The sequence below is a fragment of the Neolamprologus brichardi genome, chromosome 22 (genome assembly GCF_056152115.1).
Source record: "Neolamprologus brichardi isolate AB-2024 chromosome 22, ASM5615211v1, whole genome shotgun sequence".
NCBI lineage: Eukaryota > Metazoa > Chordata > Actinopteri > Cichliformes > Cichlidae > Neolamprologus > Neolamprologus brichardi.
In genome coordinates this window covers 12111314-12130099 of record NC_142124.1, presented here as the reverse complement: position 1 = coordinate 12130099, position 18786 = coordinate 12111314, and the positions used below count along the sequence as shown (strand labels likewise).

Here is an 18786-nt window from a genome sequence, read left to right as displayed (position 1 = left end):
AGTGCATTTAACTGAACTATATTTAATTAAGAAAATTAAAATGAGCTAATGAAGACTATTATATATTACAATTTTGAAACAGAAGGAACCAGAGCTAGACAATGGACTTGGGATCAATGTGAGTCCTGTGATATGATACAGCTTTTTCCCACTGGATTATCAGAAACCAGATAAAAAAAAATCCACGTTTATTTCTGTACATCAATGACATCACAACTGACACGCTGTTCGCACTGTATTTATATACCATGATATCGATGCTTAAAGTCGGTTATAGAAACCAGAACATCAGTAATGTAGTAGCTGTTCATGCTAATATGTGAAGTACAGAAGGAAGGTGTCAAACCTGTTACCACTGATGGCTGTACTGTACAAACTAAAGATAATTAAAATCAACTGAGAACTTATGGAGGCTTGTGAACTGTCGTATATGGGGAATTAATGTAGCTCACATGTTCAGTTCAGCAGTATTGTAGTTAGTAGTAACCATGGAAATAAAAAGCATGAAAATATGTGGACACACCCCATGTCATAGGATTAACTGGACTACTGACCAGCTGTTTGACACTCCCTCCAGCACTTGTTGATCATGACTAATGATGTCATGATCAACAAGTGATATGCAGCATTTGTGGTAAAGGGATATTTCAAGTTATCACATCATTCAGTGTTTCGTGAAATTCTGTCTTTATCATTTTTTGCATACCAAATTTATCAACATGGAGATTTTTTTTGATACAGACTTCAGGAGTGAGAAATTGATTTTAATAGCTAAAATCTTTGACTCTGTTTTTCAGCACTTTACTTTATTGTACTTAAGAAGTCATGAATTTTTAATCCAAATTAAAAAGAAACTAAATTTGACCTATGTCATGTTCTTTTTCTACAACAAAACTGTTTATTCTAAGAAAGTCAGACCCTGAATTGGACAAGTGGAAGCAAATAGATGGATAATCAGCGTAAGAATTTATTTTCCTTTAAATCAGCTTTAAAAAGTAATTAAAAAGCAATTCAAGTAATATAATGCATCTGGTTGTTATATTTTGGCTTGAAACTGTATCAAACCGTAGAATTGCATAGAAAAATCTATAGTTTACATTATTAAGCACATTACATCATCACACTTACATGTTAGAGATATTGTTTAACTCATTTTTTTAATTGAAGGTTTTGAAAGTGAATTATTATGAAATGGAAACTCAAAGCAACACTCTGTTGTGTCTTCTCGTCATCTTTAAAAAACCCACTGGCTCCAAACTGGTACCAGGGCAGCACACAGAGCTGCAGTAAAGCCAGGCTGGATGAAGGTGGCCCCATTGCACAGGTCGGTGCTGCAGCAGGTCCTGGTGACAGTGTAGTTCACATACAAGATGGAGCCCGTCTCGTTTCTGCACTCGGCTGGTTCTATACAGCCACGTTCATAGATGTTCAACAGGCTGATCTTGTTGAACTCTGAGAGAGGAAAGGACAGTCCATGTTTGACTTGTTTATCTCGTTTTGGCTTGTTTTAGGTTATTCAATGTTTTCAATGTTTTTAAGATGTATTCTTTTTAATACTTTAACATAAAATATTTTGAAGCTTGTAAAGCAATTTTTTTGGATTAAATGTTAAAATTTGTTTTTAGAGCAAATTCAGTGGAAAGTCTTATCGCTGTTGTGAGAAATCAAAATGTAATTTTCTTCATAGTTCCTCTGTAGCTGTGCCACAGAAAGCTCTGGGTGTTTCTCTTACTTGCAACTCCAGTGAAGCAGTTAGTCTGAGATCCTGTGCAATTCACAGGATCAGTGTGCATGCAGTAGCCAAGGATCTTAAAATCACACGTCTCACAGGTGAGAGAGTCAACTGTGGGAAAGAAAACAACCAAAAAAAGCAACTGTAAATAAAAAAGGTGCTGGAAAATATCAGAAAGTGTTTTAATCAGCTGTGTCAAATATCTGACTCCATTTAATTACACTTTTATCAAAATAGGAACCTCCGTTATCACAAAGTACACAAGCAGAAGTTTTTTAACCTGCCAAGGTTAACAGGCTGTTTATGTAAGAAAGCAATTCAAGCTACATACCATGTTATCAGACCATAAGGCGCACGGGATTATAAGGTGCACTAAGCGAAACAAAACAGTCAGAGAAGTCAAATTTTACTCAACTCATTCCTCTTGCTTCCTCCACTTCCGTACCATTGATTGTTTGACTCACCTCGTATTGTGGATAGATTATCCCAGTTGTTCTCATGACTGAAGTTTAACCCTTGATGAGTGAAAAAAGTTAGCTGTGTAACATAGCTCTGTCGCTAGCGATCACGTAGCACATCATTATACACAGCTAGCTAGTCCAAGCTAGCAGCTAGTTCAACTTAAGTAACCCCACAAATGTCACTGCTGTTTAGTTTAGTTAGAAAAGTAGCAACGCTGATCAATTTATTAAAGATGAAAGAATTTAGACAGTTTTTAACTCTCAGTGATGCCGCAGTGTCTTGGTGTCATTTTTTTTGACATTTTTGAGCGCCGTGTAACACATAAAATCGGTTCAAAGTCAGTAAGCACAATAATACATAAGGCGCGCTGTTGATTTTTGAGAAAATTAAAGGATATTAAGTGCACCTTACAGTGCGGAAAATACGGTATATATATATATATGTATGTGTGTGTGTGTGTGTGTGTGTGTGTGTGTGTGTGTGTGTGTGTGTGTGTGTGTGTGTGTGTGTGTGTGTATATATATATATATGGTTTGTGTGTCTCTCACTGCATTAGCCCTGCTAACACTTGCGACCTGTGACATCCTCTGAAATCCTTTCTGCAGTGGAATTAGGGAGGTCCATTCCAACTCTGTTTCAAAAGTAGATTTCTTTGCTTTCACCTTTGTCACAAATTCGTGACAAAGGTGAAGGGTTTAAGTTTGGCGACTATTCATCATCTGCAATCTACTCCCTAGATCTTTTTTCCCCAAATGTTTTGCCTTTCATCTTTCTGACAAACTCTTAACAAACCAGTCTTTCTACCTGCATTTTCTCAGCATTCAGAATGACTTCGAGCAGCACTAAATGCCCTCATTTTGATTCTGGGGAAACATTTACATGTTTTTAACAACACTGCAATTGCTGTGAATTTCTAATGAGTTTTCATTACCAACAGGTGACAGACATCATGAGAAAACGACAAACCTTATCTTATGGGAGGTGCTGGACCATTACATCATGCTAGAACAGCTTTGGTATTTTGAGGCATTGATTCTTGATTCTAAGAGCTCTATGCATGCTTTGTTATCTTAAAAGAAAGTGGCTGCATTAGAATAGAAATGTTTTATGATAGGATAAAGGTGATCACTTTTAACATGTCTGTATGAATTTTTAGTGGCCCTTTACTTTAAGGGAGCAGTCCCTGACCTATGGTTGAATCACAGGCATGGAAACAAGGGCAAATACACAGCATAGAGTTTGCTGATGCTATCGTGCTGACCTTCATTTAACCTTAGCTACAACTCCGCTCAATTCTTTTTTTAAAAAATTGTTAATAACTGATAAAAAAAATTGTTGTAGGCTGTGAAAGGGGTGAACTTCTTCAGCTTATAAAATTGGGCATCTCATGAAACATTTGAGAAATACAAGTGGCTCCACACCATAACAGAGCCACTGGATCACCCACTGTAAGATCCAAACCCTTTTTCTATGGCTTCATGGATGCTGCAGGTTAATCTGTTTCTTGACCCATGAAAAAGTTTATTTTCCATCAAACTCATTAGTCGTTTTACCACAATTCACAGATTACTGCTTGTGAATTCTACAATATCGGTGAAGACCATATCAGATGTAAGTCTGAACAAAGTAGTAGCAGTGATCCTTAGGCATTATGAATGGAGGCTTGTGGCATGAGCTTAATGGTCCTTTAGCCATTTCTGCTCAAGTTTAAAATACACTTTTGTTTATCAGATGGTCAGAAACAACAGGAAACTGCACAGGCTTCTATTAAATAGGAATATGCAGACTCTTTGCCATGGGTCAGCACTGCTTAGGGGCCTAGACACCCTCCAAAAAGCCCGAGCTGAGCCAGATAAAACCCTATTATTGCTTACCTTGGTTCTTTTAAGGATATTCTAATAACAATTTGGAAAAACAGCAGTGTAAAACTTTTTAACAGTCAAGTAAAAACGTTTTGAGGTTATGAAATCAGACCCATCAAAAACACTGAACAATATCCTCGATTGTTGATTTGAAGCCGTAAAAAAATAAATCACTTGATCAAGATATTTATATTTATATATATTTTCAGTTTTTCCCAAGACAGGATATACACATTTTAAAGTATCTCTGAAAATAACCAGTAGTCCAGTAGTATTTGAGTCCAAGCAGAAAGAAAAACAAGCAAACAACCTCCTACCTGTAGCAAACAGAGTCATTACTGCTGCACAACTCCACAGTAAATTTTTCATCTTGATGTTTCCAGAAGTGCAGGTAAAAATACCAGAAAGATAACTTTTATTTTATTTTTCTACGAACTCACTGTTACGGCAGCTGTGGGAAATCTGCTTTGACGAACAATGCAGTCATATCTTTATTCACTGGGGGAGTTGCATCAGAAATACACGTCAACTGGACTGATAAAGTTTGCAAGGAGTGACATGAGTGTTGCTAGATAAATATGTATAAGACAAAGTAAGATTAAAGTAAACCTATTATTTACTGTAGGGTTTATGTATCAGCCCATAATAAAAAAGTTATCTGATCTTTATCAGGTCTTGATTTAAATATATTAAATGATTTTCAATTCTGAGATGAAGAACAACACGACATATTACACCATGTCATTATTTATAGAAAACTAAGGCAAATTTCAGAAGCAGTGCATGAGCATGAGGTGTTCAGTACTGTGGCTGCAAAACAAGCCCACTCACTCCTCCAATGCAGTGCTTTACAGTTGGCATGAGATGATTGTGCTTATTCACCAAACGTGGAGCTTGCATTGTGTTAGCAAAGACCTGAAAGCTCCAGACCAGCAAACTGCCAAAATGTCTACATTTTTATTACACTTGCTGGGGATCAGTTAATCGAGTGCATTTGATTAGCAGCACCCTACTCGATCTGTTTAATTCAAATGGAAGCAGTGAGGGTGTACTTAATTTCTCACCCACTGCTTCTGCATAACCAGATAAAAGAGCAAAGGATGATCATTGAGTACATTTTCTCATCATTTTTACACATACACAGGACCATTTCCAGCTCCATCTTTTTCATCTTTGACTCTCCTAGAGTAGCTTTGCATAATTCACAATTTACAGAACCATGAATGAACAGCCTGAAATTCAGTATTTAGACAAGCGTGAAGGAATTATTTGCACATATGTTTGAAGCTTTGGCAACATTTAATATGAAAATCTACCCCATTGTTGCGCTGTTAACCCAACATAAAGAGGAGCTGGCAGCAGAACTCAAGGCTGAATTAAAGTCTTCCTTTACTCAGCTTTAAGTTCGACCAGGTTGGGCTTGCAGTGGATGAACATGGCCAGCGTTTGTCTTCGCTTGGGCTGGCAGCGGAAGATGTGGGTCAGCGGATCAAAGAGCTCAAAGAAGCATATGGTGACCTCCGAGAGGCTAACTCCAAGCTGGGCGTCAAAGTTATCGACCTAGAAGGCCTCAGCCTTTGGAAAAACCTACAAATACTTGACTTAGCAGAATCCACTCTAAGTGGCCGCCCAACTGACTTTTTTGTCGCTGCCCTCTGTGAAATCTTTGGTGGGGATATACTCACATCGCCTCCAGAAATTGACAGAGCTCACCGTACCTTAGTGCCGAAGCCAAAACCGAGTGACCAACCGCGACCAGTGATTCTCCACTTTTACGTGTTTCAGACCAAATAGCTCATTATCCCACGTCAGAGGGGAGTTCTCAACTACTAGGACCAGCGGATTCGAGTTAGTCTCAACTCAGTATATTTTTCTTGCCTTCTTTCTGGGTTCTTCTCTCCCTTTATCCATTGACAACTTTACATCTAATCCGATAATTCAGCACTCCCTCAGGGTGTGGGCTCAGTTCAGGAAACATTTCAATCTTAAGAATTTCTCACTTCAAAGCCCCATCCAATCAAGTCACCTATTCCTCCCTCCAGCTTTGGACAATTTGTTCCAGGTCTGGTTTAGAGCAGGTATTATCTACTTTAAAGATCTCTTTATACACAATAAACTAGCATCATTTGATCAGCTGTCAGCAAAATGCATTCTTCCCAAAACTCAATTTTTTTAAACATTTACAACTCACACAATTTTTGCAATCCCACCTCTCCAATTTTCCAGAACCTCGAGCTGCTAACTAATGGACGAGCTCCTTAATTCGCAACTGTCAGGCAAGGTATAATCTCCCGCATCCATAACAAACTGTGTAGTGTAACTTCAGCTCCCTTTGAAGGCCTCAAATCCACATGGGGGAAGGAGTTGGGTATAACCATGTCAGATGACGTATGGAATTCAGTCCTCACTCTGGTAAGTTCCTTGTCACTCTGCGCACGCCACTCCCTATTCCAATTCAAGGTAGTCCGTAGGGCCCACTTGTCTAAATCCAAATTAGCTAAGATTTATCCTAGCTTTGACCCCCATTGTAACAGGTTCTGGTATGATGATTCCAGTCTTACCCACATGTTTTGGACCTGCCCTGCCTTGGCAAATTTTTGGGAAGAGGTTTTCTGCACTCTGAACAAGGCTGCCGGCCTGAAACTGGCTCTCAACCCCGTACTTGCTCTCTTTGATACAGTAGGTGAGGATGATAAGTATATTACCGGGGCAAAACGTCGGGTGCTGTCCTTTGGTTCCCTCCTGGCTAGATGTGCCATTTTGAGAAGTTGGAAGGCTCCATCCAAAATAAAAAAGGCACATTTGATAAAATCTGGAGTCTTTTTCTGACAAACTTGTCTAACCTTAAATTTAGGGATGTTCCTGCTAAATAACAGATTTGCTTATTCCATAGATGTTCGATGACCTACCACTGTAGGTTTTACTGTGTTAATGGGAATGTGAAGTTCAGTTGTGTTGCAGCTAACTTCTTTGTGGTTTGCAAGGAAAGGTTTTGTTAGTATCAATCGCCCCGGTTCTTGTGCTAGGTTTTTTTTTTTTTTTTACCTAAGTTGAAACATGAGAAGTTCTGTTTTGTATTCAATGTAACCAGTTTTTGTGTTTCCCTTTGTTTTTGTTGTCATTTTTGTAAACTGTATCCACAATCAGTCAAATAAGAAATACACTGAGGCTAAAGATGCTTTTTAGAACTTCTTTTATTTTTATAACACAGTCATTAAAAGGATAAATACAAAAAAGGAAAGCAACAACATGGAAGACTTACAAACTCAATGTTTCCCTGAAACATCTCATAGATTAACTTTCATGACGTTGGCACTGGAGGTTTGTGTTTTATGTGACAAACAAAACTTCGCTGCATGACTATGCATATAAGTTTACTTAATAACTGCTGAGATCCAAAGACTTCATTTTAGATAGAGTGTAAAGAACATGTTTTTTCTTAGTTTTTTGGTACAAATGGATTTAGCTAGCATTGTGTGAAGTTTGATCACAACATGCTTCCCCAAGCGGAGGCCAGGACGGCTGCAGCAATGGCGGCAGAAAGGGTGATCTTGGCAGATGGGGCACTGTTTGCGGGGTTGCAATTATCTGTGGAGCAGCACGTGATTGCGAGGTTGTAGCTGACTCCCAGCAGGGTGCTGTTAGTCGTCATGTTGCAACCTGTAGTGTCACTTCGGCAGCCCCGGCTGGTGAAGCCTGAGAAGCTGGTGAGTGATGGGAAAGCTAGAGAGAGAAAAGTTATGTTAGGCTATTGAGACTTACAGAGGTGAAGAATGACATTTAAAATATATACAGTATAAAGTTTATTGTATTTAATCTCTTTTTTCAGTCCTATTTTAATACTGCACTTTTGTTTTTATAACCTTAAACCAGTTGAACTGACTATTCTTTAAAGCACGGCACCTGTTAACTTGTAATTTTCCACTGTCACCCAGCTACCACCACACCCTACTTTTTTTTGGCAGCTGAGGACATCGGGTATGTCTTCAGATACATTTGTGAAAGTAGATAGGTGTGATTTATGTGATTCATTCCTGTGCTCACTTTCTGTGATGTTTAAAACAATCAGGAGGTGACCTACCCACGGTTCCAACAAAGCAAGTGCTGGTGTTGGTAGAGCAGGTCTCTGTACTGCTGGACAAGCAGAACCCCACAAGGCCAAATCTGCAATTTTTGCATGACAGGGAATCCACTGAAACACACAAAGGAAAGCAGAAAAGTGAACATCATTTTGACAGGCGATCAGAAGTGATTGACATATTCGCTTGGCAAGGAAACGGTCACCGGTTACTTTACAGCCAGAGACACACATCCCGTGTTGGTCATCCGGCAAAATCAAACATGTGGCACTACCCAGGGTGACAAAGGGAGTAGCCAAAAGTATTTTTATCAGTGGAAAAAAAATCAGGTTGATAAAGCAGTCAAGTTTTTGTTTCTGATTTTTTGTGTTTTTTCCCCTGTCCAGCTTTATATGTAAAAAAAAAAAAAAAAAAAGGCTATCATCTCAATTCCGTACAGAAACATGCTGTTAACAAAAACACTTTCACTAAATGGGACCTCAAAATAGGTTTTATTTAATTTGGAGGATTGAAAAAGAGTCAGTCTGCTGTTATTTTAGTAGACTTGTCATTAATCATAAATACACCAGAGGCCTGAACTTTTATAGACCTCACCCTGAGCAGCAGCTCAGTCAGTTTGAGCATTAATTATTCAGATAGTTTAAAAAAAAACAAAAAACAGCATGGGCAAATATCCAAATATCATATAACGTATGAATTCTGCTTCCTGCATGCCTCACCCAGGCTTCGCAGCTTGGCAACACACACAAAAAATATCTGCATTTCCAGAATGTGAGAAAGAACATCTTTGGGCAAAGCTGGAGCGGATTCTCCTGACATCGTGTGGTGCTCATGTGCAGTTGGCCCAAACAACACAAAGCAGGCACAGTGTTTGCCTCTGACGCAGTTACAGGAGTCTTACTTAGATGTTACCGTGAGGAGAATTTGACCAGTTTTGTCAAAAAACCAACAACATCCCATCACTCTCGATAGTCCCTTAACCAGCTGTCTTCTACTGTTTTTTTAGTGCCCTGTGAAGTGAATGATTACCCTCGGCACAAAGAAAAAAAAAACATATTTTTAAATGCTGGGATGATGGCAGATGTTTTATTTCTGAAATTATGGAAAAATCAATAAAAAACACCACAAGAAGTTTGCCAGAGTCCTGAATTTATTTTTATCCTGCTACCAAAATAATTTACTAAAGACAATGATTTTTATCACCAAAAAGGAACTTAGCGGTAATAATTATCTAAAGCATTTCAGGAAAAAAAAAGATCATTTTGCACCTTTTTTAGCTCCTCTGATTTCCTTGTATTACATATCGTAATATTTATGTTATTTTTGTAATCTCATTTTATCATTAGCCAATGCAGAGAACTGATTGGATAACCTTACCCAGCATGAAGGATGCAACAGCTGCGATGACTACAAGCACGATCTTTGCCATCTTGTGTTGATTTGGTCGTTGGCTTTGGGAAAGAGTCCTCAGAAAGTCCTTCCACAGAGAGGCTGCTGGCTCTTGGCACTTCTCGATAAACTGATGAGCTTGTTTGGTGGGGACAGATTTATGTCTGACAGGTGAAGGGAGTGGACAGTTTTTTTCTAAACCTTTTGTCTTCTTTGTCACCTCAGGTGGACGGGAGAGGGAGTGCTAATGAGCGAAGGAATGGCATGAATGATGAAAGCAGTGAGGTTGAAAAATGTAAAAACAAACCAAACAAAACAGAACTACCGACTAAGTAGTGGTTCTTTGTAAGTAAAATTTGCTTTTATTACAGAATAACTTAAGAGTTATTTCTAAGTTTACCCCCTTTTTTCCTCTAGAAATGACCTCAGAACCCCAGAATAATCTGTTTAATCTCACATACGACACATCGAGAAAGTCTCTCTGGGCAAAGTGGCACCGAAACCTGGTTAACCAGTAAATCTGGCAGTTTCACAAAAAGAAAGATTTGTTTCATAAGCAGTAAAGAAATCAAACCCAATACACACTTCTCTCCAGTTTCAATAGTTTTATTTAAAGACTTTGAAGCATCAAAATATACATTTTTAACCCAAAATAGGATCTCTTTTGAAAGTATCGCCAAACTAGCTAGTTTAACACAAACATTTTTGCAGACGGGAAAATGTGTATATGAAGACAAATCTGATCAAGACGCGTTAGTCTATACATCCCCATTACTCCCATATAGCCAACATACACACTGGAGGGACCTGGTTATATTTAGACCTGGCATGGGGAAAGGGGAAGAAACAAGAATGATGAACCGGTGCCAGCCTTAAGCTCCGTAATGCGTTCATAAACAGCCTTTATGCTTTAGTATGTTTCACAGGTAGTAATAATGTTATACAGCTAGTTTACACTTACTCCCCCTTCTTAGTTTCCACTCAGTAAGATAAGAAACACATTTGGTTTAGCCTTAAAACTAAGCCCCCCCACCCCACCATCTTCAAATGCAACGCTGGCAGCGATGCTCAGAGTATCAAACTCTTCGTTGGAGGCGTTCTGACAGCGACAGAGCTAGAAAACAATTAGGAAATTCCTCACAGGTTATTCAACTAATTACACCAAAATGCACATTGATATTAGTATTACACCTGAATAATATAAACAGACTTTATTAAGCATCTGTTACAGTGAAATGCAGGCTGACCCAAATAAAGAAAAGTGTTTAAAAGATTGAATTAATTGAAAAACATCTGAAACCAAAACTGCAACATAACTCAAGGACAGCAAACAAAAGACCCATAATGAAAAAAGAAAAAAAAACTCCATGATTACAAAAACCTCATGTTTAAGGACATTTTATCAAATCTGTGGTGTGTGTTGCAGCCATGTTTGCATTTTAAACTGGTGGCATCTGTCAAACCAGGAGGTTTCCCACAAACACAGCAGAGATGGTGGCGAGGGCCAGGGTCAGCGTGGGGATGCCGGGCGCTGCATTGCATAGGTTTGTGTTGCAGCATGTCTTGGTCATCTTGTAGACGGTCTTGTTTGTGCCAAAGTTCGCATCTTCAGTCTTGTTGCAGTTCTCTACTGCTAGGCAACCCTTCATCTTGACGTCCACAAATCCAACTGTGGAACAACAAACAGCGTCAGCGTTTACCACTCAGGGTGCTCGCAGATTCTTTAGAGTTTTAACATATGTCAGCAAAAGTCTGGAAAGTGAGCCAAGTTCAGTTTGCAGAAGGACCAAGCATTATAAAAGAGATCCTGCAACCATTTGTGAAGTCTGGTCATGAAGCGTTTTTGCTCTTGCCATTGTGAAATTTGGAAAACTAATGTGTGAAAGATGAATTGGACTGAAACCACATGCTCTTTGTCACCAGTCAATCATTTAGCTTATCCTGGAAAGCCTGACAATGTAACATGGCTACATGTTACAGGTAGAAATTCCCCAACTGAGAAGGATCAACTTGAATGGGAAAACCAAAACATACGTTTCAAATCAGTGACAGGGCAATTAAGAGTTTGTTCCTGCAGCACAACGATCACATTTAGAAAAATCATCAGTTCACATGCAGGGGAGTGTCTAAAACTCTCCCTTTGTGTTTGCATTTTAAGAATGCAGGGGTTTCACCTGAGAGCTGACGACAAGCTTTACAAGAATGCAGTGTATTCACATTTGTAGCCACTGGCGTACTTACTTGCTTTCCCAACTCCACTGTAGCACTGTTCGCCGCTTGCACATGTTTTTTCAGACGTCACACACAGACTTCCAATCCCAATGGTGCATTGGTAGCATACAAGAGCTTGGCCTGATATCAGATTTGGAGAAAAAAGGGAGAAGAAAAGAGGAAACAGTTTAGTTAGGTAACAGGCAATAAACGGGAGTTCAAACATTTGCATTGTTCACAGCCGCTTGAAATGGAGGCTGAGAAAAAGAGGCCTTTCAGTGTTTGTCCTCCATTAGGGTATCGATGTCTGGCATTTAACAGATAAGGACAAAGTCTGAGATAAAGAAAATATGACCTTCAGTCTGAAGCACAGGGGAGGCTCTCTTTAGGCCCTACATGTGTTAAAAGGAACCCTCTGGAGCAGTTCTTCTGAGCAGATTATAAAAGAACATAGTCCCAGTCTTCTCATGAAACCACTTCCTCTTATTCAATTTTTAGGACTGTAAATGTTGCTCATGTATGCAGAAACCCTTAGAGACCAATTTGGCTTTTTCAATAAAACCTGTGAGACAGCTGTAATCTGCTTTAAGACAAAAACAAGCAGCATGACTGGTCTCTGATAACACCATCCTGGTACAAGCCGTGATTTCACAACCTGTTATTTGTGCTGGGGTTGGGCGAAGGGGTAACGACACTTTCCATCAGTGCAGAGAGTATGTTGACAAACCTTGCAAAAAACACCTCAGGATATGTGTCACCCAAGGAATTTCAAAGCTACCTTTGAGTGCGTCACTAGAAAGAATTGGGCACAAACTACAACATTGAGCAGTAACCAATGAGACACGGAAATTAAAGCATTGTAATACTATGGCTTATTAGAAATCAAACTGCTTATATTGCGAATGCAGCATTAAACAAATAAAACAGTTTAAAATGTTCAAAGCTTACAACTTTACCCTGAAATCATCTTTGTAGTTTTGGGCTACAGCTTAAGTTGTTCCTCAAGTCTACAACTTTTAATCATTGTCTTAAATGTGACATTTTAAATTTAATTACAGACAATTTAGAATTACTGCAACTTCTGACAAGCTGGAGGAAAAAAAAAAAGAAAAAAGAAGAACAACAAACATGTAGCTGCAGACAAAATCTTCCAGATTAAGCTAATAAAACATCTCATGATGAGTAACCAATCACAATTAGAGTGTTCACCTAAAGCAATTGCATAACTAGCGTGATGACTAAGCATCATCTGCCTTGCTGCATTGACTCACGCCCTTCAGGTCACTAGTTCCCTCCTTTTTATTGTCCAATATGTCATGGGGGGGGGGTGTTGTGGCGTGAGCACTGTAACAATGAGTTCTGATGTTTCAGTTCAATTACAAAGAAAAAAGATAGCCATCTCTCTCTCTCATCACATCCACAACTTTGTACAGAGAAAACAACCACAAACCTGCCCCAGCCGGTTTCGGTTACACCCCTGAGCTCATGTCATGTGGCAGTTTGTATATGTAGTAGAGGTAAACATTAACTTAATTTAAAATAAATAAATCTGTATTAGGATACAACCAAGATTTTAATTACTGTATCAAGAAGCTGTCATATAAAAGGAAAACTAATCAAACATGTGAATGTAGTCAAACCTGGAGGTCCTGTTAACAGCAGGAGGAAAGAAACATCAACTTATCAAATACAGCACCTTCAGTAAAAAGTAGCTATAGGACCACAGTTTTATTTTTCTTGCATCAAATTTGACAGAGATACATTTGAGAACTTTCTTATGGTAGGTTTGTTTGTTTAGTGATGGTGACAGGATATAACCAAGACTGCCGAGATGTGTTGCAAGACTTCCTCTCCAATCCAACCAGTTCCTCCACCTTCACGGAGCCAACTCATGCACATAGTCACATGTTTATAGAAAACAAAGCTGAGGTAAGGCGTGTTATATATAGTGTTTCAGAGTTAGAGGGTGCCCAGTCACAGCAGCACAGTCGTTCACTTGAGGTGATGCATCAGCATATGACTGGTGGTCTTACTGCCAGCTGGAGAACACACAGTTTAAAGATCAGCCTCTGGACCAATTCTTCCTGATGGTCAGCTTTAGAAAATGTGAAGGCGGACATTTGTTATCTTTATGGCCATTGATGCCACAGAGTTATTAAGTAATGTAATAATTAAATAACAAGGAACTTCCTGGGGTTTTTTTGTAACCACTATACAAGTGCTTTGAACACAATGGCTGGATGTTTCAAAGGACATTTACTCTGAATTAACAATAATAAGCTGCATGCATTTCAAGCCTAGAAACCATTTAGCATTGAACTGTAATCTCTTTATTCTCAGCTATTAAATATATCACATCGAGTCATCCTTTCTAAAATGTAATTACTTTATAAATCTATATCCGAGCTACAATACTTTTAGAAAACAAGGCACAACTCTGAAAATCCTCTTTGGTCCAGCATAATTCAGATACTTCCCTGTGTGATACCTAGGAACAGTATTAATTAATTTAAGGAATGTGAAGAAGGTTAGGGAAACACCTATATTTACTTTAACATGCTATCTATAAATGTTCAATGTGATCATTTGAGGGATTTGCAGACTCTGAGGAGCATAGGCACCTTGTACAAGAAGTTCCAACACTTTAAAAACAACAGGCAGTTCTGCTTTTTACCAAACTGCCCAAATTTAAAATGGATTTTGTTAGCAGGCTGTTCTTTAATAATGAAGGAACACTCTTTTGAGCAGTCAGATGTGCCACATTACTAACGAAGTTGAGCCTCAGTCCTACACTGCCCTCTATCGCTCACGGAGTAAAGCTGCAGGCTGTGGACCTGTGATTTTCCACTCCGAGGTCAAAGCACATACTAGTTGGACAGAGTATATTGAAAGGTGTTGAGTCTATGTTAATGAATGCAGAGCTAAATGAGGACGTTTCTTTTGTTGTTGCAAAAGCAGCAGTGGGGTGGGTACTGTTTACAGTACCAACATGTCAACTGCACAGCACCAGAGGGGCAGGACAATTTGGGGAACAAAAAAAACCTCACAAGGCTCAGATTTAGAACTGTGGGAATCTGCTGGAAAAGGACGAAGGGAGGAGGCACTGACTAAATACCAGCAGCCCAACAATGAGTCATGTGCTGCAATATGGAAAGAAATTAAACCGGGAAGTCGGGAAACACGCAAACAAGCTCATGAAATCTGTTATGAGGTCGACTTTGTATTTAAAGGCTTCTTTCAAGGAGGGATGATGGTCCTCTAACTGCTCATAAAAAACTAAAGATTAATGTGCCTGGGCAGCTCACACGAGTTTGCGTTTGGATTTAAAGCTAAAAACTTGCCATGGGGACACCATGAATAGGAGCAGCTGGTTTGTGGTGAGAAGTGTGTCAGATATTCACATTTTTAGAAAGGGAATCAAATCTTCTCACCTGAACAGTTATCCCAAAATCAAAAGGCAGCGGGCCAAATGAAACACCTTAGGAATACATAATTCAGAAGTTAAGCTTTAAAATGTTTTCTTACCAATAGCTATGATTCATTTCAGTTACCATCAACTGATCATGCAAACAAATACACTTACATTGCCTGGGGCGGCGCAGGGTTTACTGTGTGCAGGGTGGAGCCAATGGCCCATCTTTACTCCCTTTGTATTCCCATCATGTTTACTTTAGTCTCCATTTAGTCCAATTGTTATAGTTGCTTTTCTTTTTGGGGAGTATCATTGATCTACATTGTTTTTGTGAAGTGGCTACTATTAAATTTAGTTTCCCCCTCTGGGATTAATAAAGTATGTCATCCATGCCTGCATGTCTGATTTTGGCACAGATTCACTCCAAATACGCTTCCTGGTGCAACCCTCCCATGTATCCAGGCGTGCCCCTTCCCTCCCAGTGCGAGTTTGTGGCTCGAGAAAGGAATCTTTTGCATGCAAGGGGGGGGAAAAAAAAAAAAAAAAAAAAAAAGTAAACCACTACAGTCGCATCTCAAGCATATCAAAAATGTCTCTTTGGCAGTGAACACTGTAGATTACTTAGATTTATTGACTAAGGATTTAAAGCAGCTGGTAGCTGAACAGAGGTGTCGATTCGTCTATTTTTTATGTGAGCTGGTGATTTGGGAAACATGTCACTGGCCTGTAACAAGTTTCCTTCAGAAATGAACCAGTCCACTGTCTGGAATAATCTACTTCAGACACACCCAAACACCTTTATGCAATTATCACCATGTGGGGATCACTTTTTGGTCACACAAGTAAAAGGTCAGCATTAGCACCTGAAGGTACAGCAAGTAGCCAGGATGACAATACAGATCCCAGAAAGGTGTGGTTTGAAATGGAATACAAAACACAGCAGCTGAAATCTCAAGGACAAAACTGGACAAAGGGTGTAAAACACAATACAAGCAGAAAAAAAATAAAATAAAAGGAAGATCGGACAGCAGAGGAATTTGAACCTTTGGCAAAGTCTCAACTACTACAAGGACAAAAATTTATTGTAATGCCTGGCAAGTTTTTACTTGACTTTGTGTTTAACAGCCTGGGGGTGGATTTAGAAAAAGCACTTCTCCACATATCACAAACAAGCTGCCTCACCCTGGAACCTGCAAATCAGCATTAAAATAAAGCCCGGGATGTGCACAGAGGGTAAACACTACAGCCGAAGTCTTAGTCACTCAGGTGAATCATACAATACACATCATTTAACATGCTAAAAAAAATGATTTAATCCTGTGTTAGTGTAAACCTAATTGTTAAAGTAAAAACAAGACGACCAACTGAAAACAAAACAGACCTGACGATTTCACATAAACTTCTTTGAGTCACTTAAACGGTTTAAAGACTTAGCAGACTGTTAGCTCTACTGCTTCTAGCTAAACCAGGTGATACTGATCATTTCTAGGCATTTGTACATGAACCTCGATACAAGTTTCATTCTTTGAGAAAATAGTCCTTTAACCACTCTTTAGCAAACCAATTCCTCAATTTCAGTGGGAATCTCTGAAAATTAAAACGACTGTAGCAATTTATATGCTTTGTTTTGGTATATTTTAACCAAGTGGCTCAATGGTTTACTTTTTCAGTCAAATAAAAATCCGTTGTCTACCCCATTACCTTTAGCTAGAGGTTAAATCACTGCTGTTAATACTTTTGAAAAGAATTTTTTAAAATCAAGTCAACTATGAAGCTTTAGTTTCACCAAATCTATTAGCTGTCATCTTTAGCCAACGCCTTTGGTAGCTTTATCTCTTTTCTGATTATTTTAATCAGTTATTCGCACTTTTGGCTAGCTTTAGCCAACCAATTTAAATAAAACTCTCCATACCATTTCACTTAGCAGTAACACATTTAAGTCACAATGCCAGATAATGTATGGAAGACAAATTTAAATATTTTTGGAACTTTTTTGCAAAGGTCCTTTGCTCATTCAGCTATAAAGAATTTTTTAAAACAAATTAGCCCTATTTTTCATGGGTGACTTGGAATCGGCAGTTAAGCTTGTCAATATAAATTTTTTCACAGGACAACTTAAGTTATTAGCTACTTTTAGCAATAGGGCACCATCATACATAACACATTGGACCTGATACGACCATTGGTTGCAAGGGGAAAGAGGCTATCCCTCAACTGGTTGTTGAAAACCTCCTTGCGATTGTTACGAGCAGATTGCCACAAAATCTGAAATAAAATTGAGTGAAGCTGACATTTAACACATGTTAGCCATAGTGCTCAGGCAACACCTCTAAATATTTCTGCTTTATGAGTAGCTGTGAATGCTTACTGAAAACGTCATCTTCCGTGCAAGCTATGAGCAACCACAAAATCTAATAATGATCAGATGAATTGCATGCAGTCATTAAGACACATTTTCCCTAGCAACCAGTGGCTGCCTACAAAACCAGTACAAGTTTATTAAGGGTCAAAATAACAAAACTCGTTTGAGACAAATGTCAGCTTTGTATGCAGACTGCCTCAAGCATTTATGTTCTGTGCAACAGTCTTTATTTTTTATATTTTTTGGAGTGGAGTGTCTCCATTTTATCAAAACTACACTTAGAAGCAGCGCATTTCCACATACATTTATAGTTCACAGCATAAATAAACCACAGAGCTGCATTTCATATGAGTGGTTTAATATGCATTACTTTTCACAAACTTTGATACGTGGTTGGGGTTTTAAATGTTTTCATATCTTATCTTTTGCGCACACAAGCAGCAAAAACAGCCCCGCACTCTCCAACAAGGACACACCCATCCCCCCCCCCCCCCAAAAAAAAAAAAAAAAAAAAAGTTTTCCAAAGAAAGTTGGAAAATAATGGTAAAGCTTCCAGGACAAAAAAGATACACATAAAATGGTATTAGAACATATAAAAGCTCGGTTTACATAATTACATACATAATTTAGTCATAAAACTTGTACAAAAAAGTAAGGCGTTAATTAGGAGCACACATGACTGTGCAGGTGATAGTTCGACCACAGCAAAGTTCAACCAAACATTTATTGCTAAAATTCAAACTTAAGTCTTTGAAGGTAGCAGTTCACTTTAAACGTATTTAGAGAAAACCCATTTTTATTGAATAATTCGAATAACGGGTAAGCTGCAATTAAATCGAATATTTACTTGTGTGTTTGTTTTTTTTAACTTACCGATTGCAAAGCAAAATCCGACTGCAAAAAGCTGGAGGATAATTCTGTTCATCTTGGGTTAAAAGAAGAGAGGGAGAGGAACAAATGAAGAAAGTGCGCTTTAGAAGGAGCTGGCTGCCTGTGAGCTCTCAGACCGTTATAATCTCGACCAAACGACAAACTTTTCCGCCATCGCTGCATTTATAATCCTCCCCCTCCTTACCAAATGTCACCGTTACCCAATCAGAGGAGCTCATTCTGAACATCCATCGTGATTGTGTCGACCTTCACACAGCTCATACAGGTAGGAAGATTACCTGAAAGCAGGAAGTTATAAATACAGGAAAGCTGGGAAATGCCGAGTTTGTTTGGCTTGTAGCTTTTTGGTTGGTGACGATATTAACCAGGTTTCCCACTTTCCCAGA

At 38.8% G+C, this 18786-nt stretch overlaps 3 protein-coding genes across 4 annotated transcripts; all 3 read right to left on the bottom strand.

The window, feature by feature from the left end:
* Positions 1-232: 232 nt before the first annotated feature.
* Positions 233-4530, bottom strand: LOC118454001 (sperm acrosome membrane-associated protein 4-like). Of its 2 annotated transcripts, XM_035906565.2 has the most exons (4): positions 4374-4530; positions 2197-2247; positions 1733-1843; positions 233-1452 (listed from the first exon to the last, which is right to left on the bottom strand). In XM_035906565.2, exons 1-4 carry the CDS (start codon positions 4423-4425, stop codon positions 1235-1237), a joined length of 432 nt encoding a protein of 143 aa, XP_035762458.2. In that variant the 5' UTR covers positions 4426-4530; the 3' UTR covers positions 233-1234. The 2 variants fall into 2 exon arrangements, with proteins under 2 accessions (XP_035762458.2, XP_035762460.2); XM_035906567.2 differs by lacking the exon at positions 2197-2247 and having other exon boundaries at positions 236-1452.
* A 2702-nt stretch (positions 4531-7232) lies between these two features.
* On the bottom strand, positions 7233-9675 carry LOC148096706 (uncharacterized). Its single transcript, XM_087834995.1, has 3 exons — positions 9513-9675; positions 8138-8248; positions 7233-7779 (listed from the first exon to the last, which is right to left on the bottom strand). Exons 1-3 carry the CDS (start codon positions 9562-9564, stop codon positions 7544-7546), a joined length of 399 nt encoding a protein of 132 aa, XP_087691121.1. The 5' UTR covers positions 9565-9675; the 3' UTR covers positions 7233-7543.
* A 434-nt stretch (positions 9676-10109) lies between these two features.
* On the bottom strand, positions 10110-18559 carry spaca4l (sperm acrosome associated 4 like). The gene is made up of 3 exons (XM_006788054.3): positions 18383-18559; positions 11766-11876; positions 10110-11193 (listed from the first exon to the last, which is right to left on the bottom strand). The coding sequence occupies exons 1-3, from the start codon at positions 18432-18434 to the stop codon at positions 10982-10984; spliced, it is 375 nt and encodes a 124-aa protein (XP_006788117.2). The 5' UTR covers positions 18435-18559; the 3' UTR covers positions 10110-10981.
* Between the last annotated feature and the right edge of the window lie 227 nt (positions 18560-18786).